The 20566-nt window shown below is 43.5% G+C and overlaps 1 protein-coding gene across 14 annotated transcripts in view; it reads right to left on the minus strand.

Moving 5' to 3' along the window:
* Positions 1 to 20566, minus strand: part of Osbpl1a (oxysterol binding protein like 1A) — a 183997-nt gene that overhangs the window by 72566 nt on the left and 90865 nt on the right. For 12 of the 14 annotated variants that reach the window (XM_076554750.1, XM_076554747.1, XM_076554746.1 and 9 more), the window contains one exon: positions 11558 to 11720. The exons of the other annotated variants lie outside the window; for them this stretch is intronic. In XM_076554750.1, coding sequence (XP_076410865.1) covers positions 11558 to 11720 — 163 coding nt within the window. The remainder of the gene's footprint in view (positions 1 to 11557; positions 11721 to 20566) is intronic. 14 annotated transcript variants of the gene reach the window in all.

Raw genomic sequence — 20566 nt, forward strand, 5'->3', positions numbered from 1 at the left:
AAAAGGCAGTTAACTGGTGTCTGTAGGACAGCGGGAACAGATCTACATCTTTGGGTTATAACAAAAGGGTATGACCTTGGGTTAAAAAGCATGAACATTTTTTCTTCTGTCCAGAGAGTCAGATATCGATTGGACAGAAGTGTCTTTGGTCTGATGAGAAGTACCTTTAAGTCTATACTTAGAGGACAATCAAAGGAAACTTCAAATCCTGAGCTTGTGACTGAACAGTGTTTTCAGAGCTAGCTAACAGCTTGTCAGCACTCCACTGGTTAATGCTGAAACCTTGAGCTTTTGAAGTCTTCTATAAGAACAGCACAGCAAGGGAAAGAAATCCGAAACATTTTTATACAACGTAAGCCATTTTTACACCTCTATAGATCGTACCCATCCAAGTATCTTAAAAACACGTTTAGAGCCCCACTATCTAGGTCTTGATGTCCTCAGACCTCTATAATTTGCATTTATATACCTTAATAATTTATCAGCAATTATTTTACAAGATGATGACTAACATCTGTTTTCGACTTTGCACATGGCCCTACCACAGACTTGGATTAAAATCACAGAAAAGATTTAATAATTTGGGATTGTTAAATTCCTCAGTGTCCCAACATCAGTTTCCCCGAGTTAAAACCAGAGTGCTGGCAGGACAGTACTGTACCTGGGGGCTCTAGAGGAAAATCCCGTGATGGCCTCTTTCCACCCACATGGGTGCAGGTGTTCCAGGTGCCTGGACACACTAACCAATCTCTATTTCTACCTGCATGTCATCTCTCCTCATATGGCTATCTAATCTCCCTTTCTGCCTCTTCATGAGGGCATCTGTGAAAGGACTTTGATCTGATCTAGAAAACCATGATCTCTGTACTGCAAAATTCCCTAATCAATCATATCTGCAACAATCCCATTTTGCAAGGCACTGTTTACAAGTTCTAGCAACTGGGAAGTGGGCCTACATCTAGAGATCGGCTTCTCAGTACATCATAGCCAGGAACATAATGTGTGAAAAACAGAGACAAAGAAGGAAAATAAGGAGACCTATTGGAAGGGCAGTGTCGTGTCTGTGGGATCAAAAGGAGAGAGTGGGCTAAGGCCCCAGTGGTGAGCGAAGATTGGAAACTTACTCACCCAGTTTATATTTGCTGAGCACATCTTTTGACTAACATCAACAAACAGAAGTTTATTATGTGAAAGATACTCCTGGAATAGAAAATGACTATAAACATTTCCATAAACAGAAAAAATATAGAAAGTGAGCTACTAAACACAATAGACTATAGATATCTTGGCTAAGAGACTTCCAAGAGGAGGAAATAACAAAGAACAAAGGCCTGAGGGCACACATGGCAAATTCAAGACCTCCTGTTGGCTCAGTATCACTGGAATGAAGGAGGTGACAAGACAGAGAACCGGCTCCCTTCAGATGCTTACAGAGAAGCAAAGCTATGGGCAGGCTCTTGTAAAGGCAATGCCGAGCCATGCCTACAACAGATCCCTAAGAATACAACACTAAAATACTGTGGGATCTAAGGCACAAGCAGAAAGACCAGTTGGAGTGCTGCTGAGATAACTAGGCTGTCATGTGAAGGAGATTTGGACTGGGTAGAAGCAGCATGCATGTCCAGAATCTGCTGTCCTTTTAAAGGTGAATCTGACAGGATTTGATGATGGATTGGATGTGAGAAAAAATGAGAGAATCTATGATAGATAATGTGAAGGTTCTCAACATTGGCCTCTGTGGATTATCATACAGATCCTCCATTTACCAAGGTGTAGAAGTCACCTTCTAAGAGGGGCAAGTGTGTGAGAACTCAAGAGTTCTCTTATGGATACTTAATGATATGTAGGTCTCCATTAGACGGTTAAGTACTTCATTAAGTATTTAGATGAGCTGGAAATCCAGGTGAAGAGTGAGGCTGGAGACACAGCTGATAGTTATCGGAACAGGGTGAGAGTCTGAAGGCATGGAATCAATGCTGTGTGGGCTTTGATGTACATGAGTCACCAAGGAATTGTAAACAGTGCAGATTCTTTTTTTTTTTTTTTTTTTTTTTTGGTTTTTCGAGACAGGGTTTCTCTGTGTAGTTTTGCGCCTTTCCTGGAGCTCACTTGGTAGCCCAGGCTGGCCTCGAACTCACAGAGATCCGCCTGGCTCTGCCTCCCGAGTGCTGGGATTAAAGGCATGCGCCACCACCGCCCGGCCCAGTGCAGATTCTTGTTCCTGCCTCTGTCTGAACTGGGGCCTCAGATTGGGTGGAACTACTAAGTTCTCAGAGATCTCCATGTTACTGGTCTGGAGACCACACTTAAGAACACAAAGAATCTAACACGAAGGCAGGGCTTATCCGGTCTTCGACAGAGCAACAGCACATTGTCACAAATGTCATCTCCAGGACCTCGCATGGCTTAGTAAGTTTACGGCACTGTGCTGGCCACACTCATACCTATGCATGGCCATGTGCGGCTGCACTAGCGTGGAGACAGGACACTCCCGAGTCTAGAGAGTAAGTGAAGAAGGAAAAGGAACAGGCGCAGCAACTGCATCAAGAATGCACAAGAATGTGGACAAGGCACCAGCACTTCAGGCAAAACAGCATTCAAGATGTCTGGTTGCAAGCATGAGCACTCAGCAGCACTCAAGCCCAGCGGCAGAGGCAGGTCTATGGCCAAGGACAGGCATTTCAAGACACACTAACGAGGAGAGGCAATCACTGCTGGCTGGGTAAAGAAAGAACTGCTCGATGCTTGGGTCTAGGACACTAGGCACAATCAGAGGGGTCGGTCCAGTAAAGGACTGTTTGGGTTCCTTTTTCTGGTTGGTCCAGTAAAGGACTATTTGGGTTACTTTTTCTGGTCAGTCCAGTAAAGGACTGTTTGGGTTACTTTTTCTGGTGCTGTGATAATCATTTTGACCAGAAGTAACTTGGGGAGATGTCTTAGTTACTTTTCTATTGCTGTGACAAAATGACATGACCAAGGTCTTTAAAAAAAAACATTTAAGCTGGGTACTGGTGATGCACGCCTTTAATCCCAGCACTTGGGAGGCACAGGCAAGCGGATCTCTGTGAGTTCAAGGCTAGCTTGGTCTACAAAGTGAGATCCAGGACAGGCAGGGATACCAGAGAAACTCTGTCTCAGAAAAAGAAAGGAAAGGAGGGAGGGAGCGAGCAAACAAGCAATTTAGCTTATGGTTTCAGAGTCAATGGCGGCCGAGCAAAGCCGTATACCGCCACAGGGACAGCTCAGCTCTCCATACTTCACAGGTGAGGAGCAGAAAGGCACTGGAGTGGCACTGGAGTGGCACTGGAGTGGCACTGGTCTTTTGAAACCCCACAGCTTACCCCTGACACACCTCTTCCAACAGAACCACACTTCTTAATCCTTCCCAAACAGTTCTACCAATGGGGGACCAAACACTGAAGCACATGAGACCACAGGGTCCATTCTCATTCAAGCCACTACAGGAGGGAAGGATTGACTTGGCTTCTACATCCTGACCACAGTCTATCAGTGAGAGAAGCCAAAGCAGGAACCCAGTGTCATAAAGTAGACACCATGGAAGAACACTGCTTACTAGCTGATTTTTCTAGACCAAAGTTTCAAAGTCTTCCACATTCTTCTGAAAAACAGCATGCTCAGGACTGTCACAGCAATAGGTACCAACTTCAGGATTAGTTACTTTTCTGCTACTGCGATAAACACCATGACCAAAGCAACTTAAGGGAGAAAGGGTTCATTTTGGTTCACAGTTCCCAAAGGAGAGTCCATGCTGGAGGGGGAACCAAGGCATCAGTGAGACAGAGTAAGAAGCTAAAAGAGCTCATCTTCAATCAGAGGCAGAAAGCAGAGAGAGTCAGAAAGGCAGCAAGGCTATGAACTCTCACAGCTGGTCCCCAGAGATGTGCATCCTCCAGCAAGACTCCACTTCCTAAAGGTTCCTCAACCCTCCCACACAGCACCACCAATCAGGGAGCAAGTGTTCAAATACAGGAGCCTAGGGGGGACATTTCTAATTCAAACTACCATACAGACCCAAGTATCTGTGTAGAATACAAAAGAAATTGAATACAAGCCAGTGTGGTGCAGGCTTTGTTAGTGGAAACAGGATTGTCTCTCAATGACATTGCAATGTCCCATTGGATGGAACAAGAGAGAAACTTTTGATGAGAGCTAAAGAATAAAACAAACATCCAAAATTACTAGAAAAAACATACTAGGTTTGGTGGGCAGCAAAAACGGGCAAAAGTAATAGCCATGGATTTAAAATTAAAAAATCACTGGTGTGGGACAGAAAATTGTCAGTGGAGACTAACATGGAAGAAGAAGCATGCTTGGTGTAGTTGGTTTGTTTTTTATTTTGTTTTTTAACTCTTTGGGGCCCATCACCCAGCTCCCAAATAAATACACAGAGATATATTCTTACTTATGAATGTCCAGTTTTAGCTTGGCTTGTTTCTAGCCAGCTTTTCTAACTTAAATTATCCCATTTCTCTTTAACTATGTTTTGCCTCTAGGCTTTTTCCCTTTCCTTATTCTATATGCCTTTCTCTTTTTCTTTCTTTCTTTCTTTCTTTCTTTCTTTCTTTCTTTCTTTCTTTCTTTCTTTCTTTCTTTCTGTCTGTCTGTCTGTCTGTCTGTCTGTCTGTCTGTCTCTCTCCGTGACTGGCTGGCTGGCTGGCCCCTGGTGTCCTCCTCTCCTTCTCCTTTTCTGGCTCCTCACTCTTGCTCTCCTCTTCTAGATTTCTGCTCCTATTTACTCTCTCTGTCTAGCAGACCTTCTATTTCTCTCTCCTGCCTTGCTATTGGCCATTCAGATCTTTATTAGACCAACCAGGTGTTTAAGGCAGGCACAGTAACACAGCTTCACAGAATTGAACAAATGCAACATAAAAGAATGCAACACATCTTTGCATCATTAAACAAACATTCCACAGCATAAACGAATGTAACACATCTTCAACTAACATTCCACAACAGCCTGGAGCTGAGCAAAGTGAGTACATGTAGGGAGAGACATGCAGCAAGAGAGTGTGTGATAGCCGATGCAATCTAGGGAGGGAGGTGAGGACATGAGGGTGAGAGAAGAAATGGAGTAGACACCTTGGTGTGGTCAAAGAAATGTCAGAGCAAAGTTGTAAGGGTGGGGTCAAAGAAAGGAAACCAAGGTCTTGTTATGGGCTATAAGAAATTGAGATTACAGGGGAGATCATTACAGAGATGGCAAACTCAGGTCTGAACTTGGTAATGAGGCTGCAGAAGACTGGAAGACCAGGTATCTATCATACATGTCACTGCCTCCTATGATGTGGTCTCTCCACATAGCTTGCAAACAAGCCTACTGATTTCAAAGACTGGATCTTTCTTATCTGGGTATATTTATTCCTAATCAAGCACCTGAGATACCAAGCACTCAAAATATATTTGACTAACAAAATCCTCTCAATGGGTAGGAAGCACAAAATGCACAATAAATACTAATACAGACACTGATTTAATCAACAGAAACACACACACACACACACACACACACACACACACACACACACACACACACACACACATGATGTAGGCCCAATAGTATATGCTTGTAAACTTAGCACTTAAAAGACTGAAAAAGGGCTGGGCGGTGGTAGCACACGCCTTTAATCCCAGCACTCGGGAGGCAGAGCCAGGCGGATCTCTGTGAGTTCGAGGCCAGCCTGGGCTACCAAGTGAGTTCCAGGAAAGGCACAAAGCTACACAGAGAAACCCTGTCTTGAAAAAACAAAACAAAACAAAACAAAACAAAAAAAACCTAAAAATGAAACAAAAAAACCAAACCAAAAAAAAAAAAAGGCTAGTAATGCTGTTCAGTGAGTAAAGTACTTGCTACACACAAACAGGAACTAAGCTTGGATCCCTGGCACCCACATCAAAGCCAGGCAGAGCAGCATCTGTCTATGACCCCAAAACTAAGGAAGATCTCAGGACTAAGACAGTGGATCTCAGGTGCCCGCTGGCCAGACGGCCTGGTTGAAATGTACAACTCCAAGTTCAGTGAAAGACCCTGCCTCAAAAATTAGGACAAAACAAATGATCTATTTTTTTAAAAAATGGGTCTGTAACCCAAATAGAGTTCTCAAGAGAAGAAAAATAATAGCTAATATATCAAAAAATGTTCATTACCCCTAGTAGTTAGGAAAATTCAAATCAAAACAACTTTGAAATTTTATCTTACCCAAGTTGGAATGCCAAAGATCAATGGAACAACCTACAACAATCGACGGAGGGCATGCAGGGGAAACAGAAACGCTTATTCACTGTTGGTGGGATTACAAACTGGTGCAGCCACTATGGAAATCAGTGTAAAGGATTCCCCAAAACTGAAAATAAGCCTACCATATTCCCCACCTATTCCACTCCTTGTCATCTGCCCAAAGGACTCAACACCTACACCACTGACTTGCTTAGCCGTGTTCACCGCTTCTCTATTCACAATAGTTAGAAAATGGAAGCAACCTAAATGTTCTATGACCAACAAACAGATAATGAATTGTTTCACATTACACTGTGGAATAACATTCAGATTTAAAGAAAAATGAAATCATGACCTTTTCAGGAAATTGGATGGAACTAAGAAAGATCACAGTGAACAAATGTTGCACGTTGTCTTACTGGAGGCTCCTAATTCTAAATCTTCAGATGTAAATATATGGCCTGTAGAAACTACGGAATCCAGGAAATTAAAATGAGATCGTTTCCAAGTTGGGGTTTGGGAACAACAGAGAAGGGAACAGTAGGGTACAAGTGATCTGATGAGGGAAATAGGAAAAGGGGGCTCTTACAGAGGAAGAGAGAGGTAAATAGAGATAAAGGGGATAAAGGCGGAGGATAAGGGAGAATAGCAGGATACAAGTGATCTGAGAAGGGAAATGGGGAAGGGGGTCTCCTAGAGAAGGAGAAAGGAGGCAAAAATAGATGAAGGAGGGAAGTGGATAAAATAACAAAGATGCCTGAAAAAGTCACAGGAACCATGCTATTAACTACCAAAAGAAAAAAAGAAAAGAAAGAAACCCCTAAATACATATAATGTCTATGTATAAATGTACATCTATAACTTTAATGAGCCTATCTCATCTGGACTGACAGTGCTCTCTCCAAGAGCCAAAGATTATCTGAAGAAACCAAAGACCAGACATGAGAAGTCCTCTTTGGCATTGTTGGTCAGGGCTGTCCAAGAGACTCCCAAACATACAGCCTGTTCCTGACGCCCTTGGTTACCCCCAGAGGTGGAAGCAAAGTCTGCTGTGAAAGAATCTTTTTGTACACTGTGAATATGTATCACTCTCATTGGTTAATAAAAAGCTGACTGGCCAATAGCTAGGCAGGAAAAGGTTAGGTGGGACTTGCGGACAAAAAGAAAAGTGCATGAGGAGAAGAGGGTGGAGTTGCCAGAGAGATGCAAAGAAGCAGATGAACATGCCGTGCTTAAAAAAGGTACTGCTACCTGGTAGAGTGCAGACAAGAAAAAAGGGTTAATTTAAGAAGTTAGATCTAGTCAGTAATAAGCCTAAGCTATCGCCTGAGCATTTATAATTAATACATCTCTGTGTGGTTATTCCAGAGCTGGCCTATGTCCCAATGAAAAACTCAGCCCACAAAGGTCCCTATTGCTGAAGACACCATGAACTTCAGAAAGAGGGCCCAGAGACCACTGAGCTGAAACTGACCTAAACATCCCCTCTCTGAGCACTAGCTTTCGTGATACTAGAAAGCACTATGCAAGCTTCCAAAGGAGGGAAGCAACCATAGTCCTACCCGGCTATGATGCCTATGAACCACATCAATGACCAGCAGGGCACAATAACTCTATGGGTGCCACAGTGGTACACATACCGTGGCAGTAACCAACAGCTAACTGGATGTTAGACCCATTCAAAAAGAGGGAGACATGCCTAGTACTGGAAACCTAGCTAACCATTTAGTGCTCATGAAGTCATGGTTAATGAAGGAAAATAAGAAACATTAATTTACTAAATCAGCATAATCCCTAACAACAATCTATAAATATTAGTTGTTATATTCACAGAAAGCAACAACCAATCCAAATGCACAGTCATGGAGCCTGGTCCTAATTGATATATCTGCAAAACACTCCTAGACTGAAGTCAGGGAACACTGAGAAGAGGGGGCAGGAAGACTGTAGGAGCCAGAGGACCAGGGAGCTGGCTGTGAGGTTGTGTCTCCTAGTAACATCAAAAGCTACACCCATACAGTGTCACCAACATAACCACCAAAATGTGAGGGGCTGAACAAGTTGACACCACCGAACGTGCCAAACTGGCTGGAGAAAAGCCTCGACCCCAGACAAAGACTCACAAGCAGTGGGGGAAGCTGGAGCCAGAGAGGTGGCTCTCCTCAGGGAAGAACACGTGATCCAGTGCCACACGGTCAGCCCTGAAAACGTATGTACAGGTAGCATTATAAGGATTGAGTAAGTTATATTTAGGAAAAAGGGGAGGTGAACATGATTATGCTACCTGGCTAGAAATTCCAGAGATGGGAGAATGTCCTAGATTCTTTGGGTGAGCCCTGGGAACCACAGGGGTCCTTTCAGAAGGAAGGATAGGAAGAATCAGAGACCACAAATTGGAGACTCTAGCTCTGAAGATGCAGGATGGGCCTGGAGCCAAGGAACACAGGCAGGTCACTAGAGCAAAGAACCAGATTCTCTCCTAGAACCACTAGAAAGAACACAGCTCAGCGGATATCCTGATGTTAGGACTTTTAAGTGCTAGAAACTGAATCAATCTTTACTCTTCAATGTTAAGTTACATGGTATTTTAACATAAGTCAATTAAGCAATAACTAAGTCTCCTTGGGAAGGTACAGGGCAGTGGAACAAATAAGGGTTAGCCTTATTTAAGAGGTCAGGTTTCTTCTTTCATAACAGAAGTGAAGGAGGAAGTGTGAAGAAAGACCACTGTGTAGACACTGTAGTGTGAAAATGAAATCATCACTTAGCAAGAGCTGCTATGATCACCAAGAATTATGTGGCCAGGTCAGGACTTGAACAGAGGTTCTCAGACGCAGCTTTTACATTGTTCTGAGTCCCTAGATTTGTAGTAAGAAATAGTAGAGAGCACAGATGAACTGCTGTGCTTTAGCAGATGTAACAGGATTTGCATTGACTGTCCAGGGTTTGGCACTGTCCCCTTCTCATCCCCTACAGTCAGCAGAGAACGAGCCGTCAGCTCAGACACTAGGACTCAGTCTGCTCAACACAACAGCCCATAAAGCAACAGTCACCACAATCCCATCTGACCAAGAGGCAGCTCTGGGAATGCCAGCAGGGACGGCAGCTACTTTTTATCTCCTTCTCCCCGTGGGAACTGTTACGACATAACCAGAAGCAGAGAGACCGGAGCAGCTGTTAAACATCTCCAAAGAAGAGAATGGTTAAGGAAATCGTTCTCCATGTACAAAACAAGATTGAGCTGGAGCTGCAATATTGAAAAGGAGTCCCGAGACAAATTGCTAAGCGAAAAGCTTATCCAGGATAATCACACAGGTACTTACATTCATAATTTTTTTTCAAGCCCTACTGTAGAGTCCATGTACTTGGGAATGCTTGAAAGAGGGTCTGGAAGAGGAACTATCAAGCCATTACTAACCTCTGAAGAAAGGGCTGAGAGATGGCTCAGTTGTCAAGAGCACTCGTGCTATTCCAGAGCACTCAAGTTTGGGTCCCAGCACCCATGTTAGGCAGCTCACAACTGTCTGTAATCCAGTTCAGCGTCTCCAACGCCTCTGCTCTCCAAGAGCACCTCCACATGTGAACAAACACACATGCAGTCATACGTGCCCACATACAATTTACACTGAGAGGGAATCTATAATGGTGGGGAGGCATGGCAGCAGGTAGTCAGAAGCTGAAACATCACATCTCCAAATCAAACATGAAGCAGAGAGAGTAAACTAGACATGGGGGGAGGCTATGTACTCTCACAGCCCACCCCCACTGACATGCTTTCTCCAGCAAGACCACACACCTAAAACTTCTACAACATCCTAAAACAGTGCCACCAACCAGGAATCAAATTTTGAAATATGTGCCTGTGGGAATGTTTCTCATTCAAACCCCACACTATGGCCCCTCTACTGACTTTCTTTTAGGAAGTCCCTCACAGAATACCTAAGTTAGCATCAACGGACAGAGCAAAGGGTTGATGTACAGTAAGCATCAGCCATCTTTAGTGTTAGCTACACCACCTTCCTACCTCCCACCATAGTGAATTCCTTCACTCCTGTTCAGTCTGTAGTCAAATCCTGCATTTTCTCCCTGCCCAACACGACCCAATCCTTTCACACATCCTACATTTCACAGACACTCACCACCACCAGTCATTGATCATCTCAGATCGACTGTTAGTCTGTCCTGATTTAATCCTCCTATACTTCTAACAATGTCTGATTCTGCCTTCTACAGTGAATCCCTTCTGAGTCTACGGCCTTCCAGGACTGTCTCCTTTCCTGCGCAGTCACACACTGCCTCAGCCTTTCTGGCTTACCCTCTTGTTTCATCTCTGCCATCTCTCAGCATACTTCCTCTCTTTCATTTCCTTCCATAAAATAGTGTCTCAATTACCTTACTCTCTGTTACCTTCCCCTCTCCCATTCATATGTATCTCAAAACTTCTAATGTCAATTTCTAGGATCAAAACTCAGCTAAGTATGATGGTACATGCCTGCCATCCCAGCCCTTGGGAGACTGAGGCAGGATCATGAATTCAATCAAGCCCGGCCTACAAAGTGCGACAACACCCCACATATACACACAATCCAAACTGTTTAGCAGTCCCACCTCCTCCACACTGTCCACACTCTCCCAGCTCCATCTCTCATTTGTCCATGTGAGTAACACTAACACCACTCTCGGGCTGGAGCTCTGGAGTCCACGCTCACAGGGGATATGGTATGCTGTCCTTGTGCAGAGTTTCTGGGGCAAAGTTAAGCACTTCCTTCTTTCTGCTCCAGTTACACTCTGGTCCTCGATCTACTTTGCCTCTAGCATACTGAACTCCAAAGGCCTTTTCAAAGACAGAACCCATTGTCTCTTTCTGTTGCCTTAGAGTATGTGACAAGAGCTGGCACCAGAGGTCACTGAAAAAGTAGCAAATAAAATATGTGCAGTTTTGAAGGTATTCCAATTCTAACATATTGCACACTTTCAAAATAGGCCAACTCCATTTTGATTTATTTGAAGTAGCAACTCTCTTTAGATTAAAAAAAAAAGTTTTCCTTACTCGGAGGGGCACATGCATGTCACAGTATATTGTATAGCCAGCAGACGACTTCTAAGAGCTGGTTCTTGCTTGGCATCAAGTACCTTCACCAGTGAAAGCCATCTCACCCGCTCAGTGTTGAAATTTTGTCACCAATCTTCAGATTCTTGCACACACACACACACATACACACACACACACACACACACACACACACACACACACACACACACGACTCTTGGGTGGTGGGCTCCACACTAACAACAACACAGGCGAGATGACTCAGGAGTTACCTGACAGTGCATCATAGAACTCGTCCTCACTAAGGATGCTGACAGGCGGGGACCCTTCAACCAGGGATCGCTCTAGTTCATGATGTTCGGTGGCTAAAGTCTCCAGTGCTTCGGACAATATTTTGTTTTTTTCTTGTTCCTGTTCCAATTTAAAATTCCTCACCTAGAAGAATACAGATACACAGGAGTTCAGAGTGACAGGAAATACAGACTTTCTCAGAGAATATGGAAATTACTTGCTTTGATCTAGCTCAACTGCAATATCAGAAATGAAAGCAGTTGAGTTACATACACATACACACACACATGCACATGAATGATCAAAACTACTAAGTTAATTTTGTTCTTCCCAAGGGGCCTTTTCTCACAACAGCTTAACTAATGGAAATAGATTGGGAACTACCAAACAGATTTAAATTAAATTATGAGGCTACTAGTAAAAGAAAAAGGCATTAGTCAATTTGGGAATTGCATTTTAAAATAATATATTTCTTCCTCAACACTGATCATGAAACGAAAAAAAAATTTTTTTTCAGCAAGCTTTTCAACAATGAAAAGATTTCACATCATCTTACAAGTTGAAATGTACACAAAACTGGATGGAGTCTCCTAGTTTATTTCCCTAACAGTTGGAATATCAAATAAAAGAAACAAGCTGCTGGGTGATAGCTATGAAAATCTGACTACCCATTCTCAACCCCTTGTTTCTACTTCAATTCTACATTTTGCCTTTAATTTAGTAAACTAAGCCGGGCGGTGGTGGCGCACGCCTTTAATCCCAGCACTTGGGAGGCAGAGGCAGGCGGATCTCTGTGAGTTCGAGGCCAGCCTGGACTACCAAGCGAGTTCCAGGAAAGGCGCAAAGCTACACAGAGAAACCCTGTCTTGAAAAACCAAAAAAAAAAAAAAAAAAAAAAAAAAAATTTAGTAAACTAAAAAAAAAGCTACAGGACAGAGAAAACTTGGCCAGGCATTCCAGTTATTTCAGCATCTGCTGTCAGCACTGTCCTTCCACAGCAGTTCAAGGGCGTCTGACCCTGACTGCACTAACGCCTCCAAACCTCCCAAGACAGCACACTGACTGGCCTTGCTCCCCAGTTTGACCCGATTCTGCAGCAAGAACTCCGGAAGTCACTGGTAACCCTTTGTCTGGTGTAGCAGCATCTCACTCCAGAACCGGAGACCTTGCCTCCAGGGCTGCCATAGGTCCTCAGGAATGCCTTCCGTAGTTCCTGCCTGTTACAGGTTTCCACCATTACCTCAGAAGCTCAGCAGTGCTCAACACAGTGCTCTTAAACTTGTATTTTCAACTTAGCAGCAGAATCTACTTCTCAGATGCAATCCCCAAACATAAAATGCCTGTTTTAAAGCTAGTTGGGTGTGCATGCCCGTAATCCCAGGATTTGGCATGATGGGGCATGAGAATGGAGAATTTGGAGACCCTGTCTCAAAAAACAAACCCTCTAAAAAATCAGTGTTTTGACAGCAGAATCATGCTGCTGGTGCTGTTTGAGACAGGACCCGCTTTGACTTTCTCCTCCCTTCTTCCAGCAGACCACAGAGGTCGGCCCAAACCCAGAGGCCACACCATCAGTTTGGAAGGCACTGATGAGGCCGCTGCTTCCCGGTTAGTTCTCTTTCAGGTCAAACCTCAGACAGACCTCTGCACTCAGCTGAGCTGGGGACTCTTTCACAAGGCTCCTTTGCAGTACTCTCTGATCTAACCTTTCACCTCCTGACATTTCTCCCATGCTCCTCTCTAAGCCTCGAAGGAGGAGGCATTTCCCTCTGCTCTGACTCCAGGACCCTGTGTGGCCCTGAGGTCTTTATGGCTGCACATCAGGTCTAATGCTCTAATCAGAATTCTGGGAACGACTCAAATACAGTTTGGCTTAAATGCTCACTCCAATGGACAAACAGGGTCAAATCTCTATCCTCTTGGGAACAGATTCGGTCCTCAGGCACTTCAGTGTTTATCATTAGAGCAATGAGATTATAATTATTAGAGCTGTGATAATGAAATAAAAATAGCAATACACATAAGTAATCCTAAAGAGAGATAACACATAAAAGTACAAAAACTTTAAAGACACATAATTGTATTCTGTGACAAACTCAAAAACACTTGTAAATATTCTCATAATCAAAATAGTGTCTCCAGAGAAGGAAATGCTTCCACAGTTGGCTGGAGTGTACCTTTAAATGTAACAGAAGAGTAATTCCTTCTGTTTAACAAATGTTTACATCTGAATGCTAAATTTATGTAGATTTCAGCCAAGTGACAAATTTTACCAATGCCCTCAAATATCTAATCCTCTCTAGAAAATCTTATTCAAACCACAGCTGAGGCTGTATTCACCTAAAATAAGCATTACTCCCTTCTCACTTGTTAGTGAAGAGAGTGGGGGGGGGGTGCTACCCTCCTGTGTGAATTTGTTAATCTTTCAGTTGATTTGAGAGTGCTCTTAGGCGTTTCCAGACTCTCTGGAATTCCCTCACTGAAGAAGCCTTACTATAAATCTACCTGCAAACAAACTATCCCTTGAGTAAAGGATGTGCATGACCAAGACATAAGAGCAGGGAACTGCCCCAGGAAGCTCTCTCCCGGCAAGGAAGCATCTGTGAGGATGCTTAGTGGCAATTTGATACTGCCTAGGGGCAAAGGGAACTCCAGCCCTTCTACAAGCCAGCAATTCCAAGTCACCTAGCAGGAACCTTGCATTGACAATCAGTGTAGAACTGCCAGGGAAGAGACTGCAGAGTGCAACTTTATACCACAGTCATCTTCTAAAGGATCTGAGTTTTTATTTGCTAGCTAAGACTCCATGCTGTAACAGAACCAGCACCTTCATAAAATTCCACCTTATGACTGACTCTAAGTGTGTATTTGCCATGTTTATGTGTCCTACCAACACGTGCATATGGTTGCAAGATTTTTTTAAGCATACAAACATTAAAGCTATTATAACTATCCTATTATTATTAAAGAAACACAGAACTAGTGGACCCCGACATGTATTTATAATTATATTAGAAAACTTTAAACTATGATTTGTAAACAAAAATGAAGGTATATCAAGTGAACATACATATTAAAGGTATTAGGAAGCAGGACAGTACCACCATCTACCTAACAGGAAGCATGTGTGCTGCTGTCTACAGCCCCTTGAAGATGAACACAATTTTGAAGAATCTGTCTCCTCAAACCACTTCCATTTTATTCTCTGTTCTGCTAGAAGATGAACTCCTCAGTGAGTGTTTCCCACGTGAACAGATACCAGCAAAGCAATCCAGTTTTAAAAAAGCATGTGCTAGCCAGTCTACATACATTGATTCTACTATTTCCTTCGAGAAAGTGCCCTGCTATTTACCTATGTTTTACAGGGGTGAGTGGGGCAGAGATGTCAGTCAAATCATTTAACAAAGACAGCTAATAACTGGAGACAATCGATTAGTATCCTTGTCACACCAGGTACAACAAGTAGATTATAACACTGATCTCTTCTCAGTTAGTACACAGACAACTACAAGAAACAATGTATCTGGGACCAAAATACTCCATCTTACCTGATTTTCCTCTCTGAGAAGAAGCTGTTCTGACATACTGCTGTGGTTATAGGACCAACAACACGCAAACTTTTTCAGGATAGGGAGACTCAGGCCACTCCCTGCTACTACTCTACGAGGCAGCTGTAAGCAGCTCCGTATGATCACTCACAGCTGACGTGTGCTCTCCTGCCCACATCTGACTACACTGTTTGGATGAAGCAGGACTGCCACAGTTTGACAGCCTCCGACTGCCTGCACTAGAAATGTAACCCCAAAGCCAAATGCAACGGTATATGGAAGTGCCGCCTTTAGGACGTAATTAGGATCAGAGGAATCTTTTCAGAGTGGAAGGACTTGATGGCATTAGTGACCATATCAGAGGGGACTCTAACTGGCAAGGGGACATGTGATACTACTATGTATGAACCAGAAGGAAGGTCCTCCCAGACTCTTAACAAATGATAGACAGCATCATATACTTAAGGTTTCCAACTCCAGAACTGTGGGCTAAATAAAACTCTTCATAAATTACCTAGGTGTGGCCCTCAGTGACCACAATGAAAATATAGACTAAGATAAGGATGGAGTGCTCACTTCTTAATCACAGCCAGGCTAAATCACACTCTCTCCTCTAGGGTCTGGGGATACTCTACTTTGATCCCATGTGAGGCACAATGAAATATGGAGATACATATTGATGATAGTACACAGCATATAGCTGCTTTATTTCATGACTTATTAAGCATCTTTACATACAATAAGTTCTAAGGATATCACTGACTCTGGCACTTTTTTTTTTGCTACCTTGTACCACTTTTTCAAATGAAATCAATTTAGGTCCCTGCTTAGAAAGAGACTGTGGGGGAGGTCAGGTAAAATGGAAAAGGAAAAAGACGGGCGCTTGCTGTGGAGGTGCTGAAAAGCACTTCTGTTCTGGGAAGATTTGGAGGAGGAACTAAACAATTTGCTGACAGGTTGTGTGATGTCAGAGCAAGGAGGGAAGCAACACGGCTTCACGGTTTGGGGCTAAGGAATTAGAGCTGCAAGCCCCTGACAGCCGGTAGACCGTGTAAGGACAGGCCAGCTGGAACTCAGTCTCACACGTGGTCAACGTGAGGTGCTACAGACAGCCACATACAGAAGGAGATAAGCAGACAGGAACTCCGGTGCTTAAGGAAGAAGGGGGTGTATCTCATGGGTCCTATTCTAAGTTGTAAGACTAGATAAGAACACTAAGACAGACAGAAGGACAGAAATGAGAAGAAGCTCAGCCTGCCTTTTGTAGCCACTAATGAGGTGGGGATGAGCAGAGAGGATTGCTAGAACAGTATTATTGAGACCTAATCCATAAGTGTAGCTGCTCTTCACTAAGGGACGAGGCCAGCCGCCCTCCTGCAAGAGAAAAGATGGCATGTGTAGGGACAGGCTTAGACAGGTGGGTACGTGTAACTTCAGGTTTTCTTCTAATTCGTCTTCTGGCACATCAAGAACACAGACAGCAGGGAACAGAAGGCCAACCAACACTGGTCCCAGCACCCGACACAAAAGAAGCCACTAGCCTCTGTCAACACGAAGGGAAGGGCCTACGCCTAGAGGTTAAACAAGATGGCTACTAGAGCTTCACTCACACACGCTGGTCAACTCAACAATGGCTTCGGCACCACTAGAGATGCTCTTTTCTCCGTCACCATCACCTTCCTCTCTTCTGTTCAAACCGAAGGGGAATGTCCCTCGGAACAAGCCTTCTGCCCTCAGTCCAGCACTGCAGACCTGACTGACCCAGTGCACTGACTGACGTGTCCAAAGAAAAGACCTGCAGGGTTGGGGATTTAGCTCAGTGGTAGAGCGCCTGCCTAGCAAGCGCAAGGCCCTGGGTTCAGTCCCCAGCTCTGGAAAAAAAAATTGACAGTTTTAGGGCTGGAGAGATGGCTCAGAGGTTAAGAACACTAGCTGCTCTTCCAGAGGTCCTGAATTCAATTCCCAGCAACCACATGGTGGCTCACAACCATCTGTAATGAGATCTGGTACCCTCTTCTGGCCTGCAGGCTGAACGCTCACTGTACACATGATAAATATAATCTTTAAAAAAAAAAAAAGAAGACCTGCGTAGAGCCCGCTACGCAATCAGTTCTGAGGGTCCCCCCAGACACGCATGCATGGCAGATCTTCTGAGGGTCCCCTCAGACATGCATGCATGGCAGATCTGGGGACACTCTTTTATCCAGGACTGAACAACAGGAAAGCAGGTACTGTGAAACAGTTGGAAATTATTTCATAAAAAGTCAAATTTCTTCTTTAACTTAAGAAAAAGACACCTGTCAAACTGGGGTAGGATTATGGTGGTGAGGTGATAATGAAATTTGGAGGGGAAAAAAAACCCCACTGGGTAGACCCAGAATACCTGAAACCTGTTTTGTTGGAACAATTTAAAAATAACATCTTAAAAATCAAATCAAATGCTGCACACAAGTGAAAACATGTCAAGGAAGTTTGCTTTCTACCTCTCCTTTTAGATACGGAAGAAAGGATTAAGATTTGGAAGTAAAGTGGTACTTGATCTCCCAGATCAGCACCCACAGTATGGCCCAAACAATGGCTGCTCCTTTAATGGCTCTGGAGTTTACCATAATTTGATACAAGAATGAGCTCATAAGAACTTGAGAATCAGTGAAAACATTGGATTACTGACATCAGAAGGTTTACCTAGCATCATGTCCATGTTACAATCTAACAGCAGCACTTACTGGATTATTTCCCTATAAGCACTATGTATTTCAGTGTATAATGTCCAAATCATTCCAGATTATTGTACAGGTTAAAACTTCAAAAGGTTTCCAATGGATCATTATGTAAACTGTACAACAGAACGTTAAACCACGTGATAATGGATATCCCAAACACTGTAACATGCTTCAATTTAACACAACAGAAATTCCAAATTCACCTATTCAATAAAGACTCCAGGATTTTTTGCTGTTGTTGGTTTTGTTTGAGTCAAACTGATCTAGGTCTCCCTATGTAGCTGACCTATACTTCCCAATGCTGGGAATAGAGGATGCATGGCCACACCTGGCTTTGGAATATCCTAAAAACTTATTTTTCAAAACAGTATCTTCTTAGCTCTCTACTCAGCATTTTCCTGTTCGAAGGAGCGTCAGTTACTGTTAGGTCACTATACGCTCACAACAACTCTTACACTCTTACACTCATTATACTCTTAAACAACTTTAAGAGTAGAGTATGGCTAAATGGTTTAAAAAAAATTGAGAAAGCCCCCTCAAATCATCAATCTCTTTACCAAATCCAACAAGTTTTCCAGTCCACCATCCGCCATGTTGTACACACACTCCAAAACAACTGACGAAAACAGAGCATGCAGAGACACTGGTAACAGGGAAGCAGTTAGGGGGAGGGAGGGAGGAAGGGGTGGCAGAGGGCTAACTAAGGATGTTTGAAAGAACCACATTACAGCACATTAGTATGTAAACTCCTTAAACATACACAGACATTGGCTTGGAGTTACCCTACACAGGGGATGACACCCCCCCAAAATAAAATGCGCAGCGCCAAGTATGGAATGCCTTCCCTCAAGCTGTTGATGAGGGGCATCCCAGAGACTTCCTAAACAATACCGACTACTATCATTGTTCCTGGTGCCTGCCAAAAGGCCCCACGTCTTTTGTTAATAGGACCTGGAGAACGCAAGCTGGCACTGATCAAGAAGCAGGTTCCTCCCTGCTGGCTAGCGTTCGTTCCTAGTACCTGAAGGTGCTGTGTCGGCTGCTGCGGGAGAAAGTCATTAGCAGTCTCACCTCACTGTGAACCCTGTGCACTACAATAATGACCAGCCTGGCAAGAACTGCCCATGGGTGAAAAAATGAGATGAGCATTATCAGGTCAATCAGCTGTTTTCTGATTGGATTTAAGGCCTACTCCAAAGGATGAAACCCATACCTGGCACTCTAAATTTAATCAAGAACCATCTGGGGAACTGATAGGCCCCAGGGGTGAAGCTACAATTATCATTTTGCTCACAGGACATACTATCAATATACCTTCCAAATATACGTTTCTATACATAATATCTATAGATACATAATACATAGATTAATGCAGCTCTCACTCCTCAGAGAAGCAGTTTGTGTAATGGATAGCTGTTAATGCAGAAAACTCACTCTCTACTGGTCAAAGCACAGAAAGTGTCTACAAAGTGTCAGTCATGATGGGTCATCTATGTCACACCCCTCCCTGTAAGACTCAGATATCATCAAGGAAGAAGAGACAGAAAGATTTGAAGAGCCAGAAGTCTGGGAAGATCTGGGCAGAACAGGACCTCTGCACACACAGACTCACAGCACTGTGGGTGCCTGCATCAGATCAAGCCAGTCCTCACGCCAGCACGGAGGGGAAGGACCTCAGGAGTAGTCGCAGTACTGACAACCAAAAGTTTCTGGGGAAGGGAGTGTCAGTTTTCCTTAAGGGTATGGTCCCAGGTTGGTTAACAATGATTAGTCAATTGTCCTACATCTGTGCAAATCTAAGTGGCATGAAATGAATCAGTGGGTTATTAAAAACAAAACAAAACAAAAACAAATATATGCAGTCAGGCAGTCAGGTAGGACACTGAGTGGAACACAGATCTGGAAAGACTGGGGGAGATATATAATCATAATATATTACATGCATATATAAAATGCTCAAAAAATTAATTTTGAAGTTTTATTTTCAAAACCAGGCTGTGTGGCCTGGGGGAGACCTCGCTTCAAGGAAAGCAGACAGCAATACAAAAAGGTAACTGACATCCTCCCGCCGGCCTCCAGGAACGGGCATGTGCACACAGTTTTCAAAAAATAGGTAAAACAAAAACATTTATTTGTCAGGCAGTGGTGGCCCACACCTTTAATCTCAGGGAGGCAGAGGCAGGTGGATTTCTGTGAGTTCAAGGCCAGCCTGGTCTACAGAGCAAGTTCCAGGACAGTCAGGGATACACAGAGAAACCCTTTCTCAAAAAAAAAAAAAATCTGTTAGAAAAACAACAAAGAGTATTAAGCAGTAACATATGCTGCTATCTGTGTATTTATTAAAATCTTGCTAGTGTATTCTAGGTTCTGACTGCTATATTTTACTGATGTATAAAATAACTTCTATATACTTCCATCTATGTCTCTCATAATATCCCAGTCAGCAAAGAATTTGAAAATAGGTTAGTGCCACCAATGCTCTGTCTGATCAGAGGTGTCACAGGGCCTCCAGACAGAGCACAGGGCACCCTTGGCATCCGATAAGGAATGTTACTGGACCTCCAGACAGTCAGAGCACAGGGCTGCTTTGGCATCTGCTTTGGAGCCCAATCTGTGAGGGTGCTAAAGACACTCCTCACAGTTGCAAAGCTTTCTACCTAAAATTAATCTGCTTTTATGTAATCACTCTCCATAGATTTGTGCATTGTATGTACCCTGA

The sequence above is a fragment of the Peromyscus maniculatus genome, chromosome 19 (genome assembly GCF_049852395.1).
Source record: "Peromyscus maniculatus bairdii isolate BWxNUB_F1_BW_parent chromosome 19, HU_Pman_BW_mat_3.1, whole genome shotgun sequence".
Classification (NCBI taxonomy): Eukaryota; Metazoa; Chordata; class Mammalia; order Rodentia; family Cricetidae; genus Peromyscus; species Peromyscus maniculatus.